This window comes from Pocillopora verrucosa, chromosome 1 (genome assembly GCF_036669915.1).
Source record: "Pocillopora verrucosa isolate sample1 chromosome 1, ASM3666991v2, whole genome shotgun sequence".
In the NCBI taxonomy this organism is placed as follows: domain Eukaryota; kingdom Metazoa; phylum Cnidaria; class Anthozoa; order Scleractinia; family Pocilloporidae; genus Pocillopora; species Pocillopora verrucosa.
In genome coordinates, this window is record NC_089312.1 from 14,197,467 (window position 1) to 14,224,551 (window position 27,085).

General features: G+C 39.9%; 1 protein-coding gene across 1 annotated transcript; it reads right to left on the bottom strand.

Annotated features, from left to right (window-relative positions):
• LOC131786292 (erythroid differentiation-related factor 1) lies at positions 1-27,005 on the bottom strand. The gene is made up of 27 exons (XM_059103329.2): positions 26,832-27,005; positions 25,642-25,728; positions 25,030-25,124; positions 24,200-24,263; positions 23,451-23,482; positions 22,864-22,960; positions 21,529-21,597; positions 20,987-21,066; positions 15,841-16,057; positions 14,742-14,866; positions 14,008-14,119; positions 13,079-13,141; positions 11,907-11,991; positions 11,520-11,572; positions 11,041-11,099; positions 10,012-10,053; positions 9,007-9,076; positions 8,502-8,681; positions 8,185-8,241; positions 7,563-7,628; positions 5,971-6,379; positions 4,915-5,134; positions 4,139-4,378; positions 3,282-3,417; positions 1,967-2,125; positions 1,345-1,515; positions 1-580 (listed from the first exon to the last, which is right to left on the bottom strand). Exons 1-27 carry the CDS (start codon positions 26,913-26,915, stop codon positions 8-10), a joined length of 3,645 nt encoding a protein of 1,214 aa, XP_058959312.2. The 5' UTR covers positions 26,916-27,005; the 3' UTR covers positions 1-7.
• Positions 27,006-27,085: the final 80 nt, after the last annotated feature.

Consider the following 27,085-nt stretch of genomic DNA (forward strand, 5'->3'; position numbering starts at 1 on the left):
AGAGGCATCACTGCGTTTGCTTCTTAATTTCTTGGAGGTTTTTTAGAGTTTCAGCTATTCTCTGGCATTTTTTGACAATATCCTCAACCCCGCTGCTACTGCTGCTCCGCAATGCAACAGAGTACATCTGCTTGGCCATTTCCAGTCCTCCCCAGTCCCTACTCGACTTTCCTTTGTTCTTCAGCGTACTGTTAGCCTTCACAAGTTCTTTCAAAACACTTGTAAGACGTGATTCCAAAATCGGAACTAGGGTCCTTATCTCATCCCAAACGACTACATGTGACTCGGAACCTTCATCACCCTTTGCAGTCTTGCATTCACTCTCTTCGGAAACCTTTAATGTTCCCAAATATTCTAAAGCTGTCCTAGTCTGGCACAAATGCTCCAAAGCTGACTGTAAACTACGAATGGCTGCCGCAGACCCACCGTAAGTGGTCACGTGATATTCACACATGGCGACCTGCTCCAAATGAATTCGAATCCTCTCACAGGGGTACCGGGTGGCATCGAAATACGCCACAGCCTTGCTGTAGTGTAACTCCGCTAGAGAGCGCGCTTTCTTCTTTGAGTGATCAACAGCCTTGAAAAGAAAAACTTTAATGAATATAGTTGAATGCAATTGAATTCATTAAAAGAGCGTATGACTCTCTTCTCCATGTCTATCTGGACCGTCAGTCAGACAATCAGTCGGTCAAACTTTAAAGGGGTTAAGTTCTAAAGAAACTGTGTTGCTGCGTCGGTGGGGGATTATAACATAATGCTTGGTTTCATCGACTGAATTGATAATGTAAATTGGTCACCGTAAAGGGTTTCAAAGTTGACGTTTCGACCGTTAGCCCTTCTTCAGGGCGAATGTTTGAGTCAGTCAAACAATCAGTTTGTCAGTCTGTCAAACTGTCAGTAAACCAGTTAACCAGTCTGTCGGCCAGCTAGCCGGCCAGCTAGCCGGCCAGCTAGCCAGCCAGCCATCCAGTTAGTAAGTCAGTCAAATAGTCATTCAGTCAGTATATCAGTAAGTTAGTCAACCAGTCAGCCAGTCTATCAGCCAACCAGTCAAACAGTAATTCAGAAAATCAGTCAGCCAATCAGTCCGTCTGTCCATCCGTTGGTATGGTCGATGGGCAAACCTCTCAATTCATCGAGCGACCAAAACATCGTTCAATCGGCCACCCAGTCAGCGATTTATCATTAAACAAGTTAATCACCGTAAGGAAAAACACAAACAAGCTCACGACCCAAAACACTCATGATGCACCACGGGACGGGATCATTCATCTCCAGATTCATGCTAAGAACCTTCTCTTTCTCAGACAAAAATCAGAGTAACTTTTTACTCAATCTGACCTGGTTCCTATAAGAATTGTGGTAAAGAGACGCCAGCCGATGGTGAATTGAAGCTATCCGATGATAGAGCTGGTAAAGAGACCGGGGTTTAACGTGTGGCGTACTCAAAGTGACACTTTGTTCACACAGACGGAGTGCTTTCATCATCAGCTCAGTTACCTCCTGTTCAACCTAATGGACATAACAAACAGAAGTCCTCAAACTGAAAAGATCGCCGCTAATAGGAAAACAATTTTAATCTCTCTTGAGAAACAGCGAGAGATGATCACGAGGAAGAGCTTCTAATGGACCAGTCATAATTTATCACTGATAACAAAACTGCGTTCTAAATTATCTTGAATTTCGCTGAATCTTTTATCTGAACATTTATTTTTGTGAACAGTTTCTAAAAGGCCGAAAGCTAGCCGTGGAGCGATATTTATTTAATTAAAACAACCCTCTTACAAAGAATACGTAAGGCCCACTGCTTGCGTAAAACTGCGGTTTTGGTTAAAGCAAGTGCAAATAACCGGCACATAGACTTTAAATGAGCTCTGGACTCACATGGACTGCACTAAACTGGATTTCGGACCTTTTCTGCGTCAACTGACGCTTGACTGGTACCGTCATAAAGGTCCGTTACCTGCTCTTGAGCATAAGTGGAAAGGGGTGCAAAATCTTGTAGGAGGGTCCCCATTGAAAAGTAAGAGCCCGATAACTCCCACGTGACTGTGTCCCAGACCTCTGGACTTTTCTTCCTGTCAGCCAAACATCGAAGAGCCTTGTTGTAGAACTCAAAAGCCTGTAAAGACAAAGGGGAAATTTTATATAGGGCAGTCGATTTGGTTCAAATAATCGTGGTAAAATTATGGAGAGAAAGAATGAGATATGATCGGTTTTAAGGTTGCAAAAAGTGTAAGGATTGTGTACATGGTTGCAGTTTGACGTTAAAAAAGGCAAACTCTTTAGATCACATCCACGATATCTGGTGCGAGAGGAAAAAAAACGCATCGCAAAGGATCAACAGTGCTTTTAGAATTAGCCGAACAAAAAAAGTTAAGGACTTAGGGCAGCAACAGGTGACAATGCAACAAGAATCATAATTAAGGTCAGTTAGAGAGCACTTCGTAACCTGAGTACAGCGCGGATCTTCGTGAGGGTGAAAACAATATCGAGCAGTTGTCACGTAAATGTCCTCTACACCACATTCAATTAAAAACTGCCCATGTTCTATACTCTACTGTACAAGGTTAATACGATTAGGCTGGAAGGTAAATGAAAATGTCATGCAATTTTCAACAGAGTATCGAGAGTGACCTTGAATTACTTGGGTTTTGCTTCACTTTGCTTCGTGATCGGTCCAAAGAGTTCGTGCTACTCTCTCAACCAATCAGATGCAAAACTAAGACCAATCTCAACTTGGTCACTCGCGCTTTCCCGCGCTTGACGCAGGTTACCTTCTTTTACTTTAAGTTTTCATTGATTATTGATGATGTCAACCTTTTTTCTGATTGGTAGTTGTGATCACTGGTGTTGCTTTTATAACGCTCCAACAGTGTTACTTTAAGTAGTATTGGCAATGCCAACAATGCTCGTATATCGTATTGTTAATGTAAAGTACAGCGTACCGTGACAAATTTGGTAACTGTTTTCGCAATGTTAAAGTTGAATTAGGTAACTGAATACATAAAAAAAGATCACTGTCAGTATCAGTTCAACTGCGCACCTACCCCTCCCGTAACCCAAAGTTGACCCTAACTTTCTATCCGTTGACTGCTGTTGGGTCTGTGAAGGGGTAGGTGACGGAGCAGTTGTTGAGATTCTGACATTAATCCAAAAAACGTAACAAAATACGTTGAAATTGGCCGGGTTTATGAAACACCGTCTCTCATGGTGAATGTCAGCTCAAGAACTGGGCGGACCAACGTAAAAGGCGAGGAATAAAGACAATATCGAACCTTGTTAAAATATCCTCTCTCCTCCTGAGTGAACTCTCCCCTTCTTCCTGTCAGCTTGGTTTCCACGCCTCCTACGGCCTGGGCGCATAGCCGCATTAGACGGCCTAAATTAGACAGCAATAACGCCTTGTTTGCACTGAAGATTAAAAGAACAGGAAAAGCGGTTGAAATAACAATAAAGGAGTAAACGGATTAGTTCATTTTCTCAAAATGGCAAGATACAAAAAGCATACACAAGAAAGATTATTGTAAACTAATGTCATTTGAGCCGCTGATTAAAAAAAACAGAGGTTGAATGCTTCTTTAGGAGCACTTCCTTAGCCGAAAACATATCCAGTATGGTTTTCGCTTCTCGGTCCTGAAGAAAGTATAAAATTTTATGAGAACTTTACTTTACAACCCTAGGGTACCCTGGAAAACGGGCGATTTCTTTCATTGTTTTGTATGTTTGTTAAATTTTTAACGTTTTTCAGGAGAGCAGAAGTGAGCGAGAAGCGAGCGGTTACGCAAGAGATTCCGCAAAAAGGAAACCCCAAAAAATTGCTCCTCCACTGCAGGTTACCTCACGGGAGACCAGCATGCCAACAGTGAAGTCAAGTACCCACCCTCTAACAAGTTACTTTTTTACTTGCTCATTGGCGTCAAATACATGAAAAAAGAACGAGAAGACTATGGAATCGTTCTGATCCTTTCGACCCCGCTCCCGTCAAGCCCATAACTCTGCTTATGAATCTCATTTGTTTTTGGAAACACTCCTGGAAACACTCCTGGAAACACTCCTACGACTCCAACTCCATCGCCAGTGAAGACAAGCCTTTATATGAGTTTTTTTAAACAACATAATATTCAAAACGAACCTGTCATCTGTTACATCAAAAGTGCGAATACCGCTGTCGAAATTAGAGAAGCTTTTTTTCCACAGTTCTCGTTCCTCATTGGAGGGTTCTGAGCTGCTGTCCAATAGGGAAGCAGCTTTGTTCATATAAAACACGCCCAACTCGTTTTTAACGTTCCCCAGTCGTCTTGTTAAGTTTACCACCAGCTCCACTTTGGTGTCTGTCGTTGCGAGTTGAAGGGCGGCGTCATATAAGCTAACACTAGGGATGATCAAACAACAAATTGAATTTCGGAACCCAACGAGTACAATGCAACAAATCTCTGAGTTTGACGACCTATCAAACTCACAAACATAACTTCATGGACTAAGGGCGTTTGAAAAGTTTTATGCCATGCCACGATCTGATTTCAGTTTTGTACGAATCTCACAGAAATAAGTTTAGAATCCCCGAGTTTTTGTGGGACATTATTCTCTAATAAAAACGTTCTAGGGCTTTTCAGGAAGACAAAGAAGCAAGAGAATCCTAAGTGAGGGTTTATGAACCGCCCGTTATGATAACCCTTTACACCTGAACATCAATGTCTGTATTCTCCCTACTCTTCTTGGAACATTTTCTTTTTCACTGAAAGGGAGAATTAGTTGAACAATCAAGAGCTTCTATGTTTGGTGATCATTTCCTATCCTCTCATGTCTTTAATGTTTGATCCAAGGGTGATATTGAAGGGAGAAATTAGATGCTGATCACTCTTAGAGGTTAAAGGGTTGAGACATCCATTGATTGGTTAGCAAACTTGCCTCTTCAGTAAATTTTTCTCCACATCTGACACAAACTTAACACTAGTAGAATATTCAACTTGACCGGAAATGCACTCCTCGGCCGCATCGCAGATGAAAACATCTTCTTCGGATTTAAAACGATAATCTTCCTGATGGACAGCTAAATTCCCTTGACAATTGGCCAACATCAGATAGGAGTCTCCGCACACAAACTGTACCGAGATCAGCAACTGGTCGCCTAAATATGTAACAAGAAACTTTCTTGAACAATGTGACCCTGACTTATGCCATAGGCAACTGTCTTGTGCAAATTAAGCACTGCGTTAAGTTGAGATCCGAAATAAACCAACAATTTTAATCGAAATAGGTACTTAGCAACACAATATATCTCTTCATGACCGCAAAATCTCAGTAGCACCCATCGCTAAGTGGCTCTGCTCTTTGATTTCCGCAAGAGAAAAACATGAACATCTCTCATACAATTACGTTCTATTTACTCTTCATTTTTTGGTTACCAGCATTCTCTCAATTTGCACAGGAGCCCCAGGGCACTTACCAATAGTCAGAACTAGCCAAACAGTCCACTCGTTTTGGTGATTCTGTCAATAATTGCAATTGTCCGGCTAAAAAATTCAAATACTGTATGTCTGAGCTTTGTCAAGCATCAGGGTAAACTCTAACAAAAACTCCCATTCACCTTACATTTTTTCATTCTAACGTATCAACTGGCCCTGAATATAAGCTCTACAGGACGCGCGTTTCTCTGCCCGCAGGAAAATTTGAGCCAAGTCAAGGAGAGGTTTACCACTTGCCCTCATCATAAGTGCTAAAACCGCTGGCAGACCTCTCGCAGGCTCGCGTTTCTTAAGGCCTCACACTTTTCAGCGGGCGAAGAAACACTGGTGCGGAAGCGCTGATAATGAGGGCCTGCTCGAAAGCTAAGGGCTCCTAGCTACATAGAAATTTAAAAAGTTACTTTGCTCTTCTTTTAGATTCATAAAAGGCAGTGTCTGGCCAACCTTCAGAAACTGTTGCTGACGTAAAGCGATCTAGGAGTGTAAGGTAGCTCGTTACCTTTCTTGTTCTTTGGCTCCACACCAAAAATCTGAGAAGCCTCTAGACACTTAAATGCAAGTTTACAGTTCTTCAGACCGCGGCCAAACTTGCCGTTTGAATTAAAAGTACAGGCCAGCGAGTGATAGACAGACGCCGCTTTGTGAAACAATAAGCCAGCCGTCCTTGCTTGCCAGCGCACCGGCCTTCTAAGGACAAGAGGAGTTTTCTCCCTCTTATGCAGACAAAGGTGTTTTGAACTAGTAGGAACAACTGCTTGGGGGGATTTAGAGCTCGATACCGCGTCACTTCTAGGAGACTGGGATGGAGATGGGGCGCCTTCGGAAGAGGAGCTGTCATCGGTGGTACTATTAAGGACATCCCCTTGAGGGCTGCTTTCTGACAAATGCTTTTTGACACACGAAAGGCCCTATTACGTGGAACGATAGAGAGAGAGAGACCATGATAACGTACCTTTGCAAGTCAATAACGTAGGCATGCGTAGCATGCGAGAATTATTTTTTTTGGCTGAGTGGGTTGAGATGGGACAATTTTATTCGTAGAAAAAGTCAAAACGCGGAAGAATTGCATGGAAAATTCACTATCAGTAGCATTGAGTTCCCTGTGAATTTTTTTCAGTGGGGTTGAATAATGTGGTTAGACTTAGTGTTAAAATGCTGGTTGTATACAAGCAAATGGCATGTGATGGAGCGAAGTCTAATGTGGCAAAATGGAATCTGATTGGTAGAATAAAGTTAAAGCAGGTGAAAAATTGTCTAATGTTCATGTAGTGCAATGATTGGATATGTTCTGATTAGACTATGGACGTTGTTTTCATGGTATGTGATGGAATGTAAGTTGTTTGGCGTGTACGCTGTGAGAAAAGGAGCAGAAAAACACGTCTTAACTTAAAAAAGATACAAGAAAAGTAAGTGCGAACCTTTCATATCACGATAAATCTCGACTTCACTCGACGAGGCTCTTGCAAAGGCCATTATCATAACGCTTACCAACTGAGCCCAAAATTTCTGGATGAAGTCATTCTTTGTGCACAGCCCCCTGATTCCATGACATAATTTACAAGAAAACAATACCCAAACGCTGTGATTGGTGTACGATATCCAAATGCTGCGAAATTATTGTTGCGAGATATACACCCTAATGCGGCAATCTGATTGGTGTGAGATACATACCCAAATGCGGCAATCTGATTGGTGCGAGATAATACCCTTATGCGGCGATCTGATTGGTGCGAGCAACTCTACACGCTAACAAAGAGTTATTTTTTTAATTTATAAAACAAAATAACTGAAAAATAACTCAAACATCGAAGTGAGTAGATACGAGTGATAGCACCAGTTTTGAGCAATTTCTGGCCATTTAACTTCCGATAACATCTGAACAAGTCAAACAAAATCTGCCCGTGAACAGCAGGTTATTTGAGATTGAATATACACTTTTGATAGCCTGCTCTTTTGCCGTATTCTTTTCAAACATTGAAATACTTAAATAGAACACTCCAGCGCTCCTATTCCTGAGGGCACTCCCTTCTTCCCGATGTAGTGTTAAGGACAAATGAGTCTCTGAACAGCTAAGACTGCAAGAAAGCTTACCTTTACGATCTGCGACAGAGCCACTTTACACCTTTCTTCCACGTTGCTAGGTAATGGCTTAGAAACCTGTATGATTGGAAAAAAATCTCTTTTTCAGAAATGAAAACGGAACTTTCTCAGAAGTTAGAAAGTAAAATGTTAGAGATGCTCATTGTCAAGTCTTATTCCAGCAGCTGTTATCACTTTAGCGCTTCCCGTCCCCGCCTCCTCAGTACGCAAACCACCTTGGGAAAAGGTTTGTTGTCTCGGCAGAAAAGCTCACGTTACATTATGTTTTCAGAGGAAGAAACGTAGCCCTGAAAGCTCATATGGCTCACCGTCTGTTTAGCCTTGGCGCAGGCTCCCGTGTGTGGAGTACGCCTTACGGCCTTTTTCCGGGCACAGCCACCTATGAACCATCGGCGGCTGCTTATGGAAAAAAGCTGTTAAAGCCTCTGCTCCGACTAAAGAAAATATCTAATTGTTACTTTGCAGAGAACGGCTAGAAAATACACGAGCAGAGCTATCGTTCTCCTCGTAAACCCTTTCAAGTTTTTTCTTGCCGATCGCTTTGCCATCGACTTCGTAGTTTGCTCAATATACCGTAACAAAACAGCCAGTAGGACTACCATGCAGCTAGTACCTTAATCCAGTCATCTTGTTGTGTTATGGGAGTCGATAGTTTCGTCACGTCGAGCGACTGTAAAATAGAAGAACATAAAATACTCACTCAGATTTGGCGGGAAATAAAAATTGCAACGGGTTATTTTGGGCAAAGTGGTCATGTCTTGTACGTTGACAGCTAAGGAGAAGAGAGTGAGCCGATAGCAAGGACTTGAAACTTCACGCGAGGAATAGGCGAATATTTCCCAAAAACATTGCCTTACTACGTTAATGCTGAATGCGAATAACGAAGGAAGAAACCTTAACGTCCTATGGAGGACTTGATTAAAGTCTTACCTTCAGGGCCGTAATAGTTTCTCCGTCACTTTGTCCAGACCATTCATCAGAAGGGCTAGCCTCAGAGTTATTTTCCTCTTCATCGCCTTCCGGGTCATCGGTTGTGTTTATGGCTGGCAGGGCGTGCACATCATCGGGGGAGTACAGGTCGGATAACAAAAAGCTTGCTGATGAGAAAATCTGGCAAAACACACATGCCAAACGTATCACAGACCTATCATGCGTAAGGCAGTATTGGCTAGCGCGCTTTTCGATTGAGTGTCGAAGATTTCGAGTTACTATAAGCGTCTCACATTAAGGAGTTAGGAAAATGTTTATGATTTGAACTGACTGAAGCATTCTTAACGCCTGTAATTTATTTAAATGGAAACTCAACTTCTATTTTTACGAAGGACACAGAGTAACGTAAATATCTTTGTATGCAGTTAAAGAAACACCACATGAAAAATAAGATGATTTGAAAAGTTGCACAGGCTCAGAATAAAGATGGGTGAAAATAGATTACCTCGGGATATGTTTCATTGTCCAACAAAAGGAGACAGTTATTGAGCAGCTGGCGAACCGTTGATTGTTCCCTAAATTGACAAAAAATGGAAACCAATCTAAGAAATAATTTAAATATTCAACAGAGTCTTCAAGTTGGGGATCAAACTTTACTCCGAGCGACCAACGAATGCTGACGTCCGAGCCAACGTGATTACGGCAAAGGAATAAATCAGATTTCACAACTCAAACTCTACAGTGACATGCAATTCTTCCCTTGATTCTGATGCCTTCCCTTCGTCCAAGAAGTCAGAGTATTATTCACTATCACCAGCAACAGACATTAGGATCAAAATCGTTTTCCTTAACCCTTTGACTCCCAGTAGTGATTAACATACAACTTCTCCTTATGATATATCTATACATTATCCAGCAAACAGGTAATGAGAATACTCAGACTTATCATGTCAGAGTTTTCATCTTGATCTAACACCAAATTCTCGTCACTAACTTACTAGGAAAAGTGTAACAGCTAAAGAGGAGAATTAACAATCAGATCTCGGGAGTTCACGGGTTAAAACGAAAGTAAAGGAGGAGGGCGAGGTGGGTATTGGTAAACGTCTTGCGGTTTACATGCTTGAATTGGGTCTGATGCACGAAATATGATATGATAAAATCAAAAACTCGTTCACTGAATTGCTGTCCATCATCCCGACTACAGATCCTCTCTAATGGGAACTCACTTAAAGTCAAGAATAGCCGACCAGAGCAAGTTTAACCAAGAAAAAACTGTTTCCTTGTGTCCATTCATTTAATGCGAAAGTCTACCAGTAAGACAAACTCGTTCCGTGACTCTCTGTTCTTCCCGCCCTTCTCTCGTTCCACAATTAGGAAGAAGAGAGGCCCTGGAAACGAAATTCAGTAAGCCTCGATTTGATACACTCGGCTCAGGGCCCTTGCTGTCGTCCAAAGATATCAGACGTGGGTTACTGTTCTAGCAAGTATTGCGTTCTTGTATCTCACTTACCCAGAACTCAATGGTGACTGATTCATCATATTTTTAGCAACTCTGACGATTAAAAAAGTCCATCGATCAATAACTTACACCTTAACAATATTCAGGAAGAAAATCTTATGGACCAGTAACTCGAGTGGTTCCATTCGCAGATGTTGTTTTGGTCTTGTCACGCAAGGCGTTCTTTCGCACCCCCTTACCAGCTCCCCATCCACCACAACGTAGCATTCGAGCACGCCCTATTACTGGCACTTCAGCACGAGCGTTTGTTAGCCCGCAGGATAGAGTGAGGCCTTGAGAAACGCGACCTAGACGCCCAACGGACCCCTCCCCGACTCGTTTCCAATCTTCCTGCGGTTGGAGAAACGCTCGTCCTTCAGTTAACCATTAGGGCCTGCTCGCATTCTACCATTATGCATTGCGTGACAGGACTGAAAAACGTCTGTACAGGATATTGGGAGCTCTACGCGTCTCTTGACGAACATTTTCGTATAAGGTAAGGTCAGAAAGCGAAGCGTTCCGTGCGAGGCGCGACGTGCCGAGAGTGAAAGAAGAGCCAGGAACAACTATTGCTAGTAGCTACTAAAGCTAAAAAAGCCCACCGTTCGCAGTTTTCGTCTCGCGGTCGCGAGCCGTATGTATTATTAGACAATGAACAAGATCGAGTTGCGCGGCAGTTGTTCGGTTAAATAAACCGGTAATACAGTCACATTAAAGTTCTCTGTTCCCCGTGTAAAGGAGAGCAATTGACTGCGCTCTCCGAATATTGAACTACCTTTGAACATACTTGTTCATCATTAAACCGACAACTTGAATTTTGCAATATTTGAGAAAATTCCAATATGATAGGCGGTAGTAGCTATACATTAAAACTTCTGATAGTTGATGGTAGCTAGAGAGTTCTGCGCAGGCATAATCCTTTAGATCGCGAACCATGTAAAAGCCTAATCTGTAAAATTTGACAATCGCGCCTTCCAGCAGAATAGTGCTTGTCGCAAGAACCCTGTTTTGGCGCTAAGAAAATGATTAGGTAATACTGACCGGTAGAACAGCATAGCCACTGGCACAGTAAACAAGTTCTCTGTCTTGTCGTCCGTTCGCTGTGTAGTCAGAGGAAGGAGGAAAAAACACAGTCATGTTCATGTCAGAACACCATAAAACATGTATTAGTTTATTAAATAGTTGAGAAGTTAAGAAGTGTTCAAACATCATTGCTTGCAAAACTAACAAATACTTCAATACCTCCTCAATGCACTGGGTGACACAATCTAACAAAAGGTTTGTAGAAAAAGCGACCTTTGGCTCCACAGAGTATAGAATGAAACGCATGTAAAATCAAAGAGAAGGAAAACGAGTTTCAAGTATACGAGAGAAAAGGGGGTACACCAATAATCCAGAGCAACAATCCTGTCGACTTTAGTATAAGCCTTTGTGGTTGACTGGTTTTCTAACTCTAAATAAAGATATAGTTTGTTTCTATGTTCGTCATAACAGGGTAATAATCCTTACAAATTCCATACCTGCTGACAAATTGATGTCAAGTCATACAACTTAATGACGTCACTGCCAGTCGCTATAAAGCAATGGATACAGTAAAAAATACAAAAAAAAAGGTTGTGAACTTGTATGAAACGATTGATATGTGTATGAATTGACGAAACAAAAACAATTAACCACAAACTTTTGATAGTTTGTTTCAAGATGGAGTTACTTCCGATGTAGATCCGCATGGGAAGTGACTACACTGTGAGAAAAACGATCACGAACTTCTTGATCCATGGATTCATTACAACGGAGTCTTCTCATATTTAAAAATAGATAGGCTAAAAGTAGAACTTGTCCATTTTCTCCGAAATGTGTAATTTGGTGTAAAGGATTAACTGAAGCAAAGTTAAAACCCACTATACCCTTAAAAAGCCAATAGGTGTGTCCTTCACGGGTGCAGTTTGCCTTCATGAAAGAAAGGATATTTTGTGCTACATCTTTCACGACCTAAGGATAGAGAGAAGACAGGATTATGATACAGAAGATTTCAAAGACATAATCAACTGAAAAATATAACAAAAGCGGCTACACTCCCAGACATAATTATTTGGGGCACTTCTCCAGAACAACGTCATTGGTGTTCTTCTCCGCCTCACTTCCATTCAATTTTAACATTGAGAGGGAGAGGGGATGCAGTAAGTATCCCAGCAAATGTGTCTGGGAGTGTAACTAAACATTCCGTGGAGTGCTCTTTAGAAGAACTCGGTAGGTTGGGTGGCTGTTTAAGATCTGAAGAGAAGACTTGTCACGCCAAAAAAAAAATTCCACGAAGCTCAAGCAACTTGATGAATGCTGAATCAAGCGGACACCAACCTAAGTCTTCCCATATTTCATCCACACATATCTTCATTCAGGGGACAGCTCTATCAAACAGATGCGAACTCTAAATTAGGAACCGGCTTTTGTGACCATCGGCTGGGGAGCTGAGTTTTATTGCCCGACGGCTTAAAGAACTTAATTTTCATTGGCTGCTTAACTGTCCGAATTGGCCTGTCCGCTTACAAGTGTGTGTAATCGGACTGATGGAATCAGAAAGATTGGACTTGAAACAGCCAGGTTAAGTCTACACTCAAGCCTATTGGCCCCCCCAGCCAGAACTTATCCCGTTTCCTAAGCATAAAGCAACTAGTAGTATTACCCCTCCCCCCTGGATGGGATGCTAGTCCAAGGTCACCCCCCAGCATTACTTTAGGCGTCCCTCGCAATTTGCTAGTACCCATTCATACTCCTGACTGGAGAGAGGTACCGTCTGAATATAGTGCTTTTCCCCAGTACACAACACCTTAACCCAGCCAGGTTTCGACCCCAAATCTCTCGACCCGGAAACCAGCGCACCTATCATTAGGCAACTGAGAGCTCAAGAACCAATCATCTTAGAGCATTTTGTTATTGACGCAATTATGTTGTAGGACCGAGATGAAATGAATACTTCCTGTATTGAACAACCTCTATACCTCAAGACACTGTTCAGATTCTCTGGTAGTAGCACATATAAAGGAGTTGAGAGTAAAGAGAGCGAACTGGATGACATTACCTTTGGAGAAAAATTACTCCCTTCCAAGTCTGGTAACTCCTCTGTTTTATAAAGATCGTAGTACTGCAGAGTGAAACCAATAAAATACTGTTTTGTTGATGATGCTAAAATTTGGCAACATTATTTCCATTAGAGTTTTTGGTGCATAAAGATCCAATGGCAATAATAAAACTGGACGTTTTATACTCATCAAAATACTATTTTAGGGGCATTCTTCACGCAGTATCATGAAAATAATATTGGATTTCAACCACAGCACTTCTTAGCGGTGACTCTTCATTCACTCCTCCCTGGTTGAGTGTTGGTTTTTGGGAAGGGATAAGAGCCAGAGGAGTCCAGAAAAAAACCTTTGAGAAAAATCCTTGGAGCGTGGCTCAGAATTGACAACCAACTCAACCCTGCGAGCAGACTGTCATTATCGCTGCGGCAAGAGAGGCGAAGCCCGCCTGATTCGCGCCAGCGAGCCAAGTTGCGTGTGTGCGAGGGGGACCAAAGAAGGAAACTGGAGAATTTTCGAACACGAAGTTTATCTTATAAAGAGTGTTCTATTGATTTATCATTTTCGTTTCGAGTTTTATCAAGAGAGGTATGAGAGTTTACACCACCGTGACGCGCTACTTTTTGATACTCAATCGTTTCAATGTTCGCACATACGTAGGCACTTGACCCCACTGTGTTGTGCGAGGGTTATGGCACGTGCTAGACCCTTCCCAGACCTCTCACTGCCACGGAACCCGCGGATTTCGCGGCTCGTGACACGACGTTGATAAAAGCCCGTTCGCCACAAAGGCCAGCCCCAGGGAGCCGAACTTAGGTTCCAGAAGTAAGAGGCACGTACGATTAACACTATACGATCATTTCTCCACCTTCACCGACATGCTATGACTAAATATGGCCCATTATACAACACTGTTCTTCAAATAACTTACTTGAACAATGCCATCTAAATGGTAACACATGGCTACCTCTGGAACATTACACATCAGGTTATCCAGCCAGTAATCCAACCCTGTTAGAACGTTGATGGGGTTGCCACACTCTCTGAATATCAGAAAAAAAACTTGACAATCAGCTTTGATAATACAAAGACCAAAAAACTGATTATCACATCATGAAAAACATCTGGTAACTAAAATTGTACCACATCTAATGAATCCTTCAACGTTTACGCTACCAGAAGTGCGTAAATGAAAAAAATATAATTTCCACAGATTGGCGTATTGATCTGGAATGCTGTTCATTGCTGTAATAGAACGCTTAGTAAATCCAAATTCCGTAAAAAACTAAGCAAATACTCCTCGATACCCTAAGGATAAGGAATAACTATATCAAAATTTCTTATTTGATTAAACAAATAACTTATTGGTTATTGTTTATTAGGCATAATTTAGTTTCTGCTGTTTTCAGTTTTCTTTCGTAGTAAACGCATATGGTTGTTCCCTGAGTGTATCGTTTCGGAAATCTTTACTCTTAGTAAATTTCTTTCCTCCCTTTAAACAAAAATCCCTTCGCCACCGCCTCGATTAGTCTTTGATGCTTTTAGCAGTAAGGAATATCGATAAATTTTGTATTTGAGTGACTTTAAAGTTACTCATCTGAAATACCACATTCAAATCTGATGACTTTCTAGTTTTAAACTTACAGTAGCGATTTTTCCATTTACCTAAGTCTTAGGCTGACTGCAGGGTATTTACCACCTCCAAATATGGGCAAGTTGGATCCTACAAGCATCTGGATATCTTCAAATTGCCACAGAACATTGTGTTGGAATGAAGAGTCCTGTTGGAGCTGAACAACAAAGGTTTCGTTTTTAACCTTTTTCATATCAATGCATTAATGGCAAGACAAGTGAAATTCATACCTGCACAAAAACTATTAATGAGATAAAGAGGGCAAGTTTTTAAATACACAGCAGTGCTGCGTGGGTGGTCGGTGGTCGGTGGCAGGGGGGGATCACAAGATAATTTAGTTTTATTGACTGAGTTGAAAACGTAAGTTAGCCATAGAAAAGAATTTTTAAAGCTGACGTTACGAGTGTTAGCCCTTCGCCTATTTGCTCTAACGAAGGGCTAACGTTCGAAACGTAGGCTTTTGAAACTTTACGGGGGCCAAATTTACATTATCAACTCAGTTAGCAAAATTGAATTATAATTAGATGTTTGCCTTTGAGGGATCGCCTCACAAGAGCAGTGCACAGTGATTCACGTTATACCGCTGGCCACAGAAGTGGCCTAGGTTCTCTCCTATCGCCAAAGAAAGTAAGCTCAACATTTCGATCAGTTAGTTTTTTTGGATATCCTTAGCACTCTGCGCAGCCAGAGGGGCAGAATGGAGAAAATCGGGGGGGAGAAGGTCGGTCCCCCTTTGCCTGCTTGTTCTTGCTTCCCCTGCATATTACTTGCCCCCCTGTATATTTACTTGCCCCCTTACATATTTACTGGCCCCCCTCCCTCTCACAAACTGACTGAAAGGAGCAGGCTACTTTTGAGTAAGAGCTCTTAACCCTTTAACCCCTGAGGGTGATTAGCTTCTAATTTCTCACTATAATATCACAGCTGAATCAACCATTAGGCTCATGAGAAAATAGGAAATTATCACAAACTTAAAAGGCTTGATGTAATAAGTCTAACCCTCCCAAACCCTTTGCTGAAGGACAAACACTTTTAAAAGGCTTACAAAAAACACAATTTATTTTTTTCAAGATTGAAAATTTGGAGTCAGAATATCAATAACACTGCAATCGGAAATGTAATTGCCTTTACCTGGGGTAGAACAGGTTCTTCTGGTGAATCAGCCTCAACAATTATTGGTGCAAACAGATCTGATCCCTTTTCTGCAAAAACAGTTGGTCCTGAGACTGGATCTCTGAAAGGCTCACCTTCCCCTTCGTCACAGGAGTCTCCAAGAGGCGACGAGCTGGGATCAGGGTATGTTTTAAAGGTGGTATCTGTTGAAGCATCTTGATTGTCATTCTGAATGCTAAATGAAGAGATAAAATTATAATAAGACAATCTAAACCAAACTATGCAACTTTGCAGGTAGTGAAAAGGTCAAGATATCATGATGACTATACCATAAAATCCTCAATTTACTGCCTTTCGTCAAATGTGCTCGCCCTTTGATTAAACACTTATCATATGAGTCGAGGAGGAGAAGCCAGAGAAAGCCACCCTCATAGCACCCCATTACACAAAAGGTTAGACATCAGATTATGATAGCCTGATACCCTGCGATTATCGCTATGTTAGTCGTGGTAAAAAATTCTGGCGTCAGTGACTAACTATTAGGGGCAGTGAGGCGCTTTAGGAAATAACAATATTTATGTATATATGAAATAAAAATGAAGGGGTGAGGTAGATTTGGCAGTTAGTTAAATGCGGGATAATTTCGGTTGATTACCATGGCAATGGTTGCAGAGGAAACCAAGAAAAAAACGAGAAATAATAAAAAAATGGTGAAAAGAATAAATGGCGGATATTGTTCAATGGAAAAATACCTCATCATTGACCTTGCTTTATGTACAAAGGCAAAAGAATTTCAATGGAGATACCCTGATGAGTTTTAGACCGTTATAATTTGCACAAACTCCCGATCGCAAGAACTTTGTTAATTTATCGGGGAGTCAACTAGCTCTAATAAGAGCTCCCGATCGCAAGACGTTTGTTGGTTGATAAGGGAGTCAATGCACTCTGATAAGAGCTTCCGATGTCAAGTTGGTAGTTGATTCATCGGAGATACAACGAGCTCTGAACAGAGCTCCCAATCGCAAGAGGTGTCTTGGTTGATCGGGTAGTCAACGAGCTCTGATAAGAGCTCCCGATCACAAGATATTTCTAGGTTGATCGGGGAGTCAACGAGCTCAAATAAGGGCTCCCGATCGCGAGAAGTTTCTTGGTTGGTCGGGTAGTCAACGAGCTCTAATGGGAGCTCCCGATCGCAAGATGTTTTTTGGTTGATCGGGTAGTCAACGAGCTCTGATAAAAGCTCCCGATCGCAAGACGTTTGGAGGGCGATCGGAGAGTCAATGAGCTCTGATAAGAGCTCACGATTGCAAGAAGTTTCTTGGTTGATCGGGTAGTCAACGAGCTCTGATAAGAGCTCCCGGTCGCGAGATGTTTCTTGTTTGATCGGGGAGTCAGTGAGCTCTGAAAAGAGCTCCCGATCGCAAGAAGTTTGGTCGGTTATCGGAGACTCAACGAGCTTTGATAAAAGCTCCCGATCGCAAGAATTTTGTTAATTTATCGGGGAGTCAACTAGCTCTAATAAGTGCTCCCGATCACAAGAAGTTTGGTGGGTGGTCGGGGAGTGAACGAGTTCTGATAAGAGCTCCCGATCGCAAGACGTTTGTTGGTTGATAGGGGAGTCAATGCACTCTGATAAGAGCTTCCGATGTCAAGTTGGTAGTTGATTCATCGGAGATATAACAAGCTCTGAACAAAGCTCCCAATCGCAAGAGGTGTCTTGGTTGATCGGGTAGTCAACGAGCTCTGATAAGAGCTCCCGATCACAAGATGTTTCTAGGTTGATCGGGGAGTCAACGAGCTCTGATAAGAGCTCCCGATCGCAAGAAATTTCTTGGTTGATCGGGTAGTCAACGAGCTCTGATAGGAGCGCCCGATCACAAGACGTTTCTTGTTTGATCGGGTAGTCAACGAGCTCGAAAAAGAGCTCCCGATTGATAGAAGTTTCTTGGTTGATCCGGGAGTTAACGAGCTCTGAAAAGAGCTCCCGATCAAAAGATGTTTATTGGATGATCGGGGAGTCAACGAGCTCTGAAAAGAGCTCCCGATTGATAGAAATCCAAGAAATTTCAAGAAAGTGGTGTGGAGGATATATTCACAGAAGGTGGTCTTTATGGCTGTAATTCAACATTCACACCACTTGAAAGAAATTCATTCAACCACGGAGTTAGAGTAATTTTTGATAGAAGCTTTGCAGAGGTTGCAGTGCATAGCATTCTATGCATGGAAAAGAAGTTTCTTGGTTGATCGGGGAGTTAACGAGCTCTGATAAGAGCTCCCGATCGCAAGACGTTTCTTGGTTGATCGGGGAGTCAACAAGCTCTGAAAAGAGCTCTCGATCGCAAGATGTTTATTGGATGATCGGGGAGTCAACGAGCTCTGAAAAGAGCTCCCGATTGATAGAAATTTCTTGGTTGATTGGATAGTCAACGAGCTCTGATAAGAGCTCTCAATCGCAAGAAGTTTGTTGGTTGATCGGGGAGTCAACGAGCTCTAATAAGAGCTCCTGATTGGTAGAAGTTTCTTGATTGATCGGGTTGTCAACGAGCTCTAATAAAGGCTCTCGATCACAAGAAGTTTGTTGGTTGATCGAGGAGTGAACAAGCCCTGATAAGAGCTCCTGATCGCAAGAAGTCACATTTTCAATTAGGGAGTCAACCAGCTCTGATATGAGCTCCAAATTGCAAGACGTTTGTTGGTTGATTGGGGAGTCATTGAGGTTTGATAAGAGCTCCCGATCGCAAGAAGTCACTTGTTCGGTTAGGGAGTCAACGTGCTCTGATAAGACCTCCAGATTGCAAGACGTTTGTTGGTTGATAGGGGAGTCAGTGAGCCCTGATAAGAGCTCCTGATCTCAAGAAGTGTGTTTGTTGATTAGGGAGTTAATTAGCCCTGAAAAGAGCCCCCAATCGCAAGAGGTTTGTTGGTCGCTTGGGGAGTCAATGAGCTCCGACAAGTACTCCCGATCGCAAGAAGTTTGATCATGGTTGCATCGTAGTTCAGTCACCTGACACTGATATAGTAACTCTACATATCATCATTTGAGATGTGACTGGATATGGTTCCGCAATCGGGCAAATGACATGCTCTGCTATCTTCTAATACATTGTCCCGTAGAAGAGCTTGAACAAGAGCTTTTCTAGACAAGAGCTCCATGCTCTTACGGGATATGACATCACAAGTGGCTTTTGCCAGACTGGTAAAAGAAAGGCTTGGAAGGCTACTGTGAATAACAAACATTTACAGGACTAAGGAGAACAAGTACTGGTACAAGTACTGGTACAAGTACTGGTACAAGTACTGGTACAAGTACTGGTACAAGTACTGGTACAAGTACTGGTACAAGTACTGGTACAAGTACTGGTACAAGTACTGGTACAAGTACTGGTACAAGGCTGGTACAACAGCAGATGAAGTCAAGCATGATGGCAGTAAATGTAGCAGATTGGAAACTGGTTGGCAAATAGAATTTCAACATCTTTACCAACCTCAACTGGGAAATGAGTCTTTCTCAATTGTCTTTTGTTAAACATATCTGCAGTCTATTTTTCAGTAAAAATGAAGGAAATTAGTAACAAAGGGTCACAGATTAACCCAGAATATATTACCATAACATAATTTAGGTAGCATTTTTCACCATTTTTTACAAAAAAACCATTTTTATCTTAGTTTCTTTAGAAACCATTGCCTTGAAGATGGTTTAAACAACCGCAAATAACCATCATTAGGGAACTGCAAAAGATACTCCCCTCCCCAAAAAATCAATAATGTTTGGTTGGGATGTTCTGGAGATTTTTCTAAGAACACTCTTGAACCCATAAATATCAGGACTTCTAAAAGAACCTCCACTCCCCTTAAAGATCAGTCTGTGTCAAGTCACTGACCCTACAATTTGTGACCACGACTGACATAGCAATGATCTCTGGGTATCAGCCTATCATAATCCAACTTCAAAGCTTTTGAGCAGTGGGTTTGCTCTGTAGTGACTCTTAAGGACTCTTTTTGAAATCTCCTCCACAACTTACATTCAAAATTCAAAGTAGACACCCCGGCCCAAATAAGTACACACCCTGGCCCAAATAAGCATTCCTCTCTTTCCTTCTCCTTTTTCCTTTTTTTTTTTTTGTTTGATCCTGAGACAATTAACCCTTTCACTTCCAAAAGTGATTAACAAGTAACCTCTTCCTACAATACCCAAACACTATCCAGAAAACAAGTAATGAGACCACTCAAATTTATCAGCTGAGGCAGAAGTTGTTACATGCACCTTGATCTAACACCTAGAGGGGAGCAGTAATTATCAGATGTTAGGAATTAAAGGGCTAACAACATATAGCATGTGTCCTTTTAATTGCCCTTATTCACACACGAACAAACAGTCCCAGAAAAAAAACTTGTTTCAGTTTGAACCTGTTTAGTTTGGAAAATCACTTATAAGTACCAACTGTCCTGACCAGGAGTCAACAAATATCTAACATTTGCTGATCACCTGACAAATCAATTCAAAAGCAAACAGTATTTCCACTAGCCTGCTAGCAGGCCCTCATTATCAACACTGCAGGACCCATGTTTCTCTGCCAGTGGGAAGATTTGAGAGGACTTTTGGAGAGGTTTGCTTGGGGTCTCATCACTCAATACCTCATACTTTCCCACAGGTGAAGAAACACAAACAGTCCAGTCTCATTTCAAGAGTTATCATGTGACAGAAAAACTCTAATTTTCAACTGATAGATAGATAAATAAAAAACAATAAACTTCTTCTTTGCTGTTTGTTGAATAATTCTAGAAACATTAACCGTAAAATTTTCCTTTCAAAAAAGTCTTCTGCATTAGGTGAAGATGTCCTTAGCCTTAATTTTATAAAATGTAAGCACTGCTCCAATTTGTTTATGTTTCAACTGATAAAAGTAAATTTTTAAACTGAATGAATCAAAAGTATCACATGTTTATACCAACACTGGAATTTTTTGCCACCAATCAAGGAAATCCAATTTAAACTAATCTTCAATTACAAAATTCTCCAAGGGAGCATTCTCCCACATTTCTCTACATACAGATAGCAGTTGCTCTTATGACACAAAACCCTTAATTGTCAAGTTGGTTTTCAGATAATCTTCCCATACACTTTATATTCGAAGGGAAATGCCTTGTGTTACACAGACTGTACCTGTAATGAAGGAACTTTGAAAATATGTGTCTGAGTTTTGCCTGATCTTTTTTCTTCTTCTTGCGTTCAAAGCTAGCATCCTATAAATGCATTATGTTATGGTGTTGTATGTTTAACTTACTATATGTAAAAACAGTATACTAACATACAGATATCAAAATCCCATTGATCCATAAACCTGGCATAAGGTTAAAATTGATAAAATGTTGATATTCTTAAAAACCAGCCAGCTTTTATGCAAACACACATGAACATATTTCTAGACAGAGCAAATTTCTTTACCTACAAAGATAATCATGCCCTAATTGAACTGACAAATACCAACAAAAAGGATCGAATGAAGCTGATGCACTGCAAAACATACTATTTATCACAAAATTGCTGCACTAAGAAGTATGTTCAAACTTTTTTGCAATCTCATTAACGGAAATCAGTTGTATATTGAACATTTTTCAGTCATGTATACCTAACACTGTTGTTTTTCTCAATGTACGCTCTTGACACATGCCTTATTTACTCTGACAACATACACATACATGTACCTTTGGAATTCCAGTTTGTTCACAGTAGAAATCATAAAGCCACCTACGAAAAATAGTGTCACTGTGTCCCTGCAAGAAAAGTAAGCAAACAAAATTAATGGATTGATAATGTATAATTTCATACTCAGTTAGCTATGGTATTCCCAGGGTGCTTCTAATCATTGCATAGCCCTTTAACTCCCATGAGTGACTAAGACAGAATTTCTCCTCACAATATCCACACAATATCAAGCAGACAAGTGATGGGAATACAGAGAAATATCAATTAGGGGTTTCAATAACTTTTTTCATGGTTGCAGACGGTGTAATTGATGGGTTGACTGCCAGGAAAAGGGGTAGATGGTGGTAAGAGCTCTTGAATACAGCAGAAGATCACCAGTAAATGGCTTACATTGAAAACTCTGGCTAATTTACCACTCTTTTATTATTGTAAAAGTCATGAAATGTAGGAGTGAACTAGGGAACTAGGACTGGTTCTGGGAGACCAAGATCTCACAAGTAATTCTCCTTACTGTCTGCCAAATGACTCTCATTATGTTTAAGTTTGGAGAATTTGGTATCAGATCAGTTAGTAATCCCACAATTGATATTTTTCTTTATTCTCGTCACTTGTCTGCGTGATATTGTATAGATATAGTAAGGAGAAATTCTGTCTTGGTCACTCATGGGAGTTAAAGGGTTAAAAATGAAAAGAACCATCCCTATCAAATTTTATTGGAAAAGAAAATAGGTAAATAAAGTGGCAGAGATCTAAGAATAACTCAAGAGTTTGCACTGAATCAAAAGAACTAAGTAGAGGAGCATGATTAGAAAATTGGAATATTAAGAAATGTATGAGATCTTTGACAAAATTAAGCATTAAGTAACAGTAACTTAGCATAAAAATTTCAATTCCCAGCTCACATCCGAATGAGTTATAAATATTTCAATGGTTCATGAATTCATTTAATTTGTAAAGTGTTCCTGAAAATAGTCTTACGTCAATCCCTAACAGAGAAGACTTAGATCAAAATTTTAATTATCTTTAGATATAGGATATTAGAAGATGGTATTGCAGATAGTCACATATATTCAGATACATTCTTGTTAACCCTTTAACTCCCACCAATGACCAAGACAGAATCTCTCCTTACAATATGAATGCAATATCAAGCAGACAAGAGATGAGAATCAAGAATGTTTATCCAATACCAAATTCTCCGAACTAACATCATAGGAGTTATATAGCAGAGTAAGGAGAAATACCAATGAGATCTTGGGAGTGAAAGGGTTAAGTGTCATTAAAGATTTTAGCTGATGCAGACTGAAGCTACTTAGAATTAAATATAAACAAACCTCAGAAGCAAATGAAATCAGTGATGGTACATCAAGATAATCCAACAGCAGAGTTGGCCCCACTCTATGGACTGCTAAGCTTACTTCAGCTTTGGCACTAAATGAACAACAAAATTAAATGACAAAATGTATTTTTTAAAAAAAAACCTTAGTAAACAGAAGTCATGAATGCGGGTAAAACCTTCTGTTCCAAATCTGGCAGGATCATTTACATAGTAGGCCGGTACATGTAACAGCAACCAAAGCCAAGACAATCAAATTACAAAGGTGTTGATTGGGAATGGTTTTCGTTCTTGTTTAAGACTGTTAACTTATTATCCAGTTACCTCTCTACCTACACTCAACTCATTCCTCTTGTTTTGGAAGTCAAAATAGAACTTGACTTATTCTTAGAATCACCCAAATGAATGGAATGAAAAATTGACCTTTCGTGTTTGGCTGAATCCAGCTGGTATCAACTGAATAAATTAATAAACATTACAAAATGCATGTGATTAACCAGACTGATTAAACAGTAATTTCTCAAAGCCAAATCAAGAGTCATTAAGATGGGGTACATCATACCAAGAAAATCATGATTCACATACCTGTATGGTATTTTAAGTAATTTCTTGATGTTCTATATTCATAAAAGCAAAAGAAAAAAATTTAAAGAGAAATTAAAGATATGCACCCACTAAGGCAAAGTTAAAGCATGTTTTCAGAGTTTTCTTTCTCATTTGATTCACTGGGTATGAATAGTTCATTTTATTTGGACAGTTTGTGTATATATTGGTCAGAGCATTCATTGATTAAGTGTCTTAAAGCTAAAACCAATGTAATCACAACAGCCAATCTGAAGAAAGGAAAATACCTTTAAGAGCCAATGAGAACTCAAAGTAAAACCAACCAAACTGTTACAAGCGCAGGAAAATATGAGAAATAAATCTGATTGGTTTTAGTTTGGCATATAATTGGTCAAGAGAGTGGCACAAGTTTTTTGGGAACAGTCACAGAGAGCAGTAAAGCTGAAACAAAGCAATCCTGGATTTCTTTCAATACTCCATTGAAAATTGCTCAAAATGTTGTCAACCATAATGGAATGGTGATGTCAAAAGGAATACATAAGTTATTATTCATTTCGCCATTAGAAGGTAAATGTGTGGAAAAGAAGGGACCCAGAGGAAAGGCAAATGAAGGACATGGTATCAGCAGAACAATTCAAAATCATAAAAACATCCTGCTCTTGAGGTTAAGGTTAGGGTTTGACCCTGCTTAACCCTGCTTGACCCTGCAACCTGAGAGAATTGTCACAAAGCTGACGAGTTTCAAATGTCTCAAGAAAAGAAAATTTTACCTCAGCATCAGATATCACATCAACATCTCCAATAGTATCTACAAAGCTGTGTGCCATTCCAAAACTGTGATTCAAAATATCCAGTATATTAATTTTTAATTGAACAAATTCTAATTTCACATTGGTTATTTATTACTTTTAAAATACATTTCCAGCTAAACCACCCACATTCTTTAGACAATGTTTGATAATGTATTTCACAGTTGCACTGTAAAAATAAAATATGATCAAAATGCAAAAGTAAAATCAAATGTTAGGACAGAGGATAAAGAAAGTCTGAAATGAAACTGAAGGAAACATTCTTGGCCATGATGCAAGCTCCAAAAGAAATTTTTATACAGTTGTTAGTAAGTTCTTAAAAAAAAACAATCCATACTTTTTGAGAATCTGTGATGGGGATCAGTACCAAGCTAATATCAAGGGCTTTTTCTGTCTACAACATTGTATGACAAAAAGATTTTTAAGCAGTGCTTCTATTAAAAAATAAGATGCTGGCCCATAGCATCAATTCTGGAAATTCTATTATCATCTATGTGACTTTGCATGCCAACATGCTGGTACCTCATAACACTCCTCACCTTGAGAGCTATTTTGTTTCAACATGTCAAAAGGTTTACAGTTGCATTTGTCACCCTAATTTTTCAAAGAAACTTTCAAAAATCTCTCACAGTATCAAAAAAAGTCATGCACAAGCACATTGAAAAGTTAAAACTTAAATATGTACTTTTAGTGGATATTACCATTCATTAAAATGCAATAACAACAGAAGTCCCTAATTGTAAAATTAATTCATATATAAAATAAGTTTCTTTTGGAAAAAGATTGATTACCTTGTAAACTCAACAGGGTCCCTTTTGAGAAAACTGAGATCAGAAAACCTTCCATCTCGCAGCCAATTTGAAGGGGCAACATTGAGGTTTGTATCCTAACAGTAAAAATTCTGCAATCAGTTACAGCCAGTGGAAGTTTCTTCAGACATATAATTACAAATTCACACTCTCCATTCCCATCAAGTGTGATGACTAACAGCAATCTGAAACTGTTATCTATAGCATTTGTCTGGGTGAGGCTTTTCTTAAATAGGACTACTGTTCAAATTTGAATAATATTTGACGACCTCTAAAGAAATCATTATCAGAGTTAACCCTTTAACCCCAGAAGTGATTAACATGTAACTTCTCCCTATACAACCATACAGGTAATGAGAATACTCCAACTTATCAGGTAGAAGTTGTTATCTGGACTTAACACCAAATTCTCACAACTATGAGTTGTGAATACGGTTTATTAAAAATCAATTAACAACAACAAAAAATTTCATAACTTTAAAGGTGCTCCTGTAAATATTTGCCACAAAGGCACTTTTTGGTGGAGTGACAAGAGTAGGCTGTTTGTTAGACACTATTCATTAAAGTAATGATTCTAAAGACTATTTTTTTTACCTGCTGCAATTTGTTATAGTAAGGTAAGACTTCCTGGGCGGAGTACTTCACAATTGCAGTTGAGCTGACCTCTGCTATTGCTGATTTCTAAACATAAAAATTAATAAACAAAAAAAAATCAAAACTGTTAACTGAAATTGTTTTATTCCTGTCCTTTCTACACAGTCCCTTGCATTTTTAATTAGCTCAAAACTTTTCATGTTCAGAAATTACAGTATCAGTACATGAACATATTAGTCCTGAGAACTTGGTATTGGATTAACTAATAATTCCCTACATGATAATATCCTTTACTCTTTACATCATTTGTTTACTTGATTTTGTGATGTCTATTCTATAGGGAAATTCTGTCTCAGTCACATATGGGAATTACTGAAAGGGTTAAAGACCTCTGTAAGTTTATTGTCAAATCCAATTTCAGATGGTCCAATCCTTTTGATGAAATTTCTTTTCCATATAGCTTTCCACAGTTTTCATTTCTGATTGAATTTCTAAGGATGTTTTCTGATTTTCAATATACAGCAGTGTCTCTCTTGCTGTTTAATTGTGGGAAAATAAAATAACTGTCCAAAGGAATGTAACATGTGATTCCTGTTATTAGCAAGCAACTCTTTTGCAGATTCCTCTGAGTTGGTGGCAAAATAGTCAAATACTTGATTGTCAAAATTTTTTGATAAACTTGAGCATGTCATACATCATTAAGTCATTTCTTAGCTCCATATCAATAACTTTGACAGCAAAAATACCATGGTGAAACGACAAGCTAAATATAAATATTGAAAGATTTTTTTGAACTTAAGTTCCTGGTGAACAGCTAGAGGAAAGGACAACCCTTCTGAACAAAGTAGCCGTGACTGTGATACAACATACACGAAAAACCAAATGCAACTACGATATTTAATTCTCAAATTCAAGAGTTAGCTTTTATATTTAAAATCCTCTTAAATACTAGCTATTTAGAAGGAATTACTAGCGCATTATAGCTACTGCAAACAAGGCCAATGTTTTTTAAAATAGCGGTATATAAGTTTACTTAGGACTATAATGGAAGACCAGAAACGATAATTTTAAATCTGCGTTGCAAATTGGCAATTTCCCTTTTCTACACGAGAGAACCACGGATATCGTATTTACGTTCAGCTTCAATTCTGAGTGACGTAAAATTCAAACAAAAATAACTACAAACCTACCGACTTATTCCCTTCTGGAGATTGAAGTTTGGTAAAGGCACTCTTTTCTGGTGTTCTTACTTTATCTGACTTACTCCCTTCCATTTCATTTCCCCTTCAAATCTCCCACAACTTGTCCTGGACGCGAGATGAAAAATTGTCTCTCCCAAGGAAGTGGACAACCGCCATGATGGATCATATTCTTCGAAGAATTGGAGTCTAGGCTACAACACGTCATTTTTCAGTAGTTGGAGGACTGGAGACCGATCGAAAAT

Excerpts from the sequence above, each read along its gene's own strand:
- LOC131786292 (XM_059103329.2), bottom strand. The coding sequence starts at position 26,915 with ATGGAAGGGAGTAAGTCAGATAAAGTAAGAACACCAGAAAAGAGTGCC. Across the intron at positions 24,264-25,029 it reads GACCCTGTTGAGTTTACAAG|TTTTGGAATGGCACACAGCT; the intron begins GTAATCAATCTT and ends TTTGAATCACAG. Across the intron at positions 10,054-11,040 it reads GTGGCTATGCTGTTCTACCG|AGTTGCTAAAAATATGATGA; the intron begins GTCAGTATTACC and ends TTTAATCGTCAG.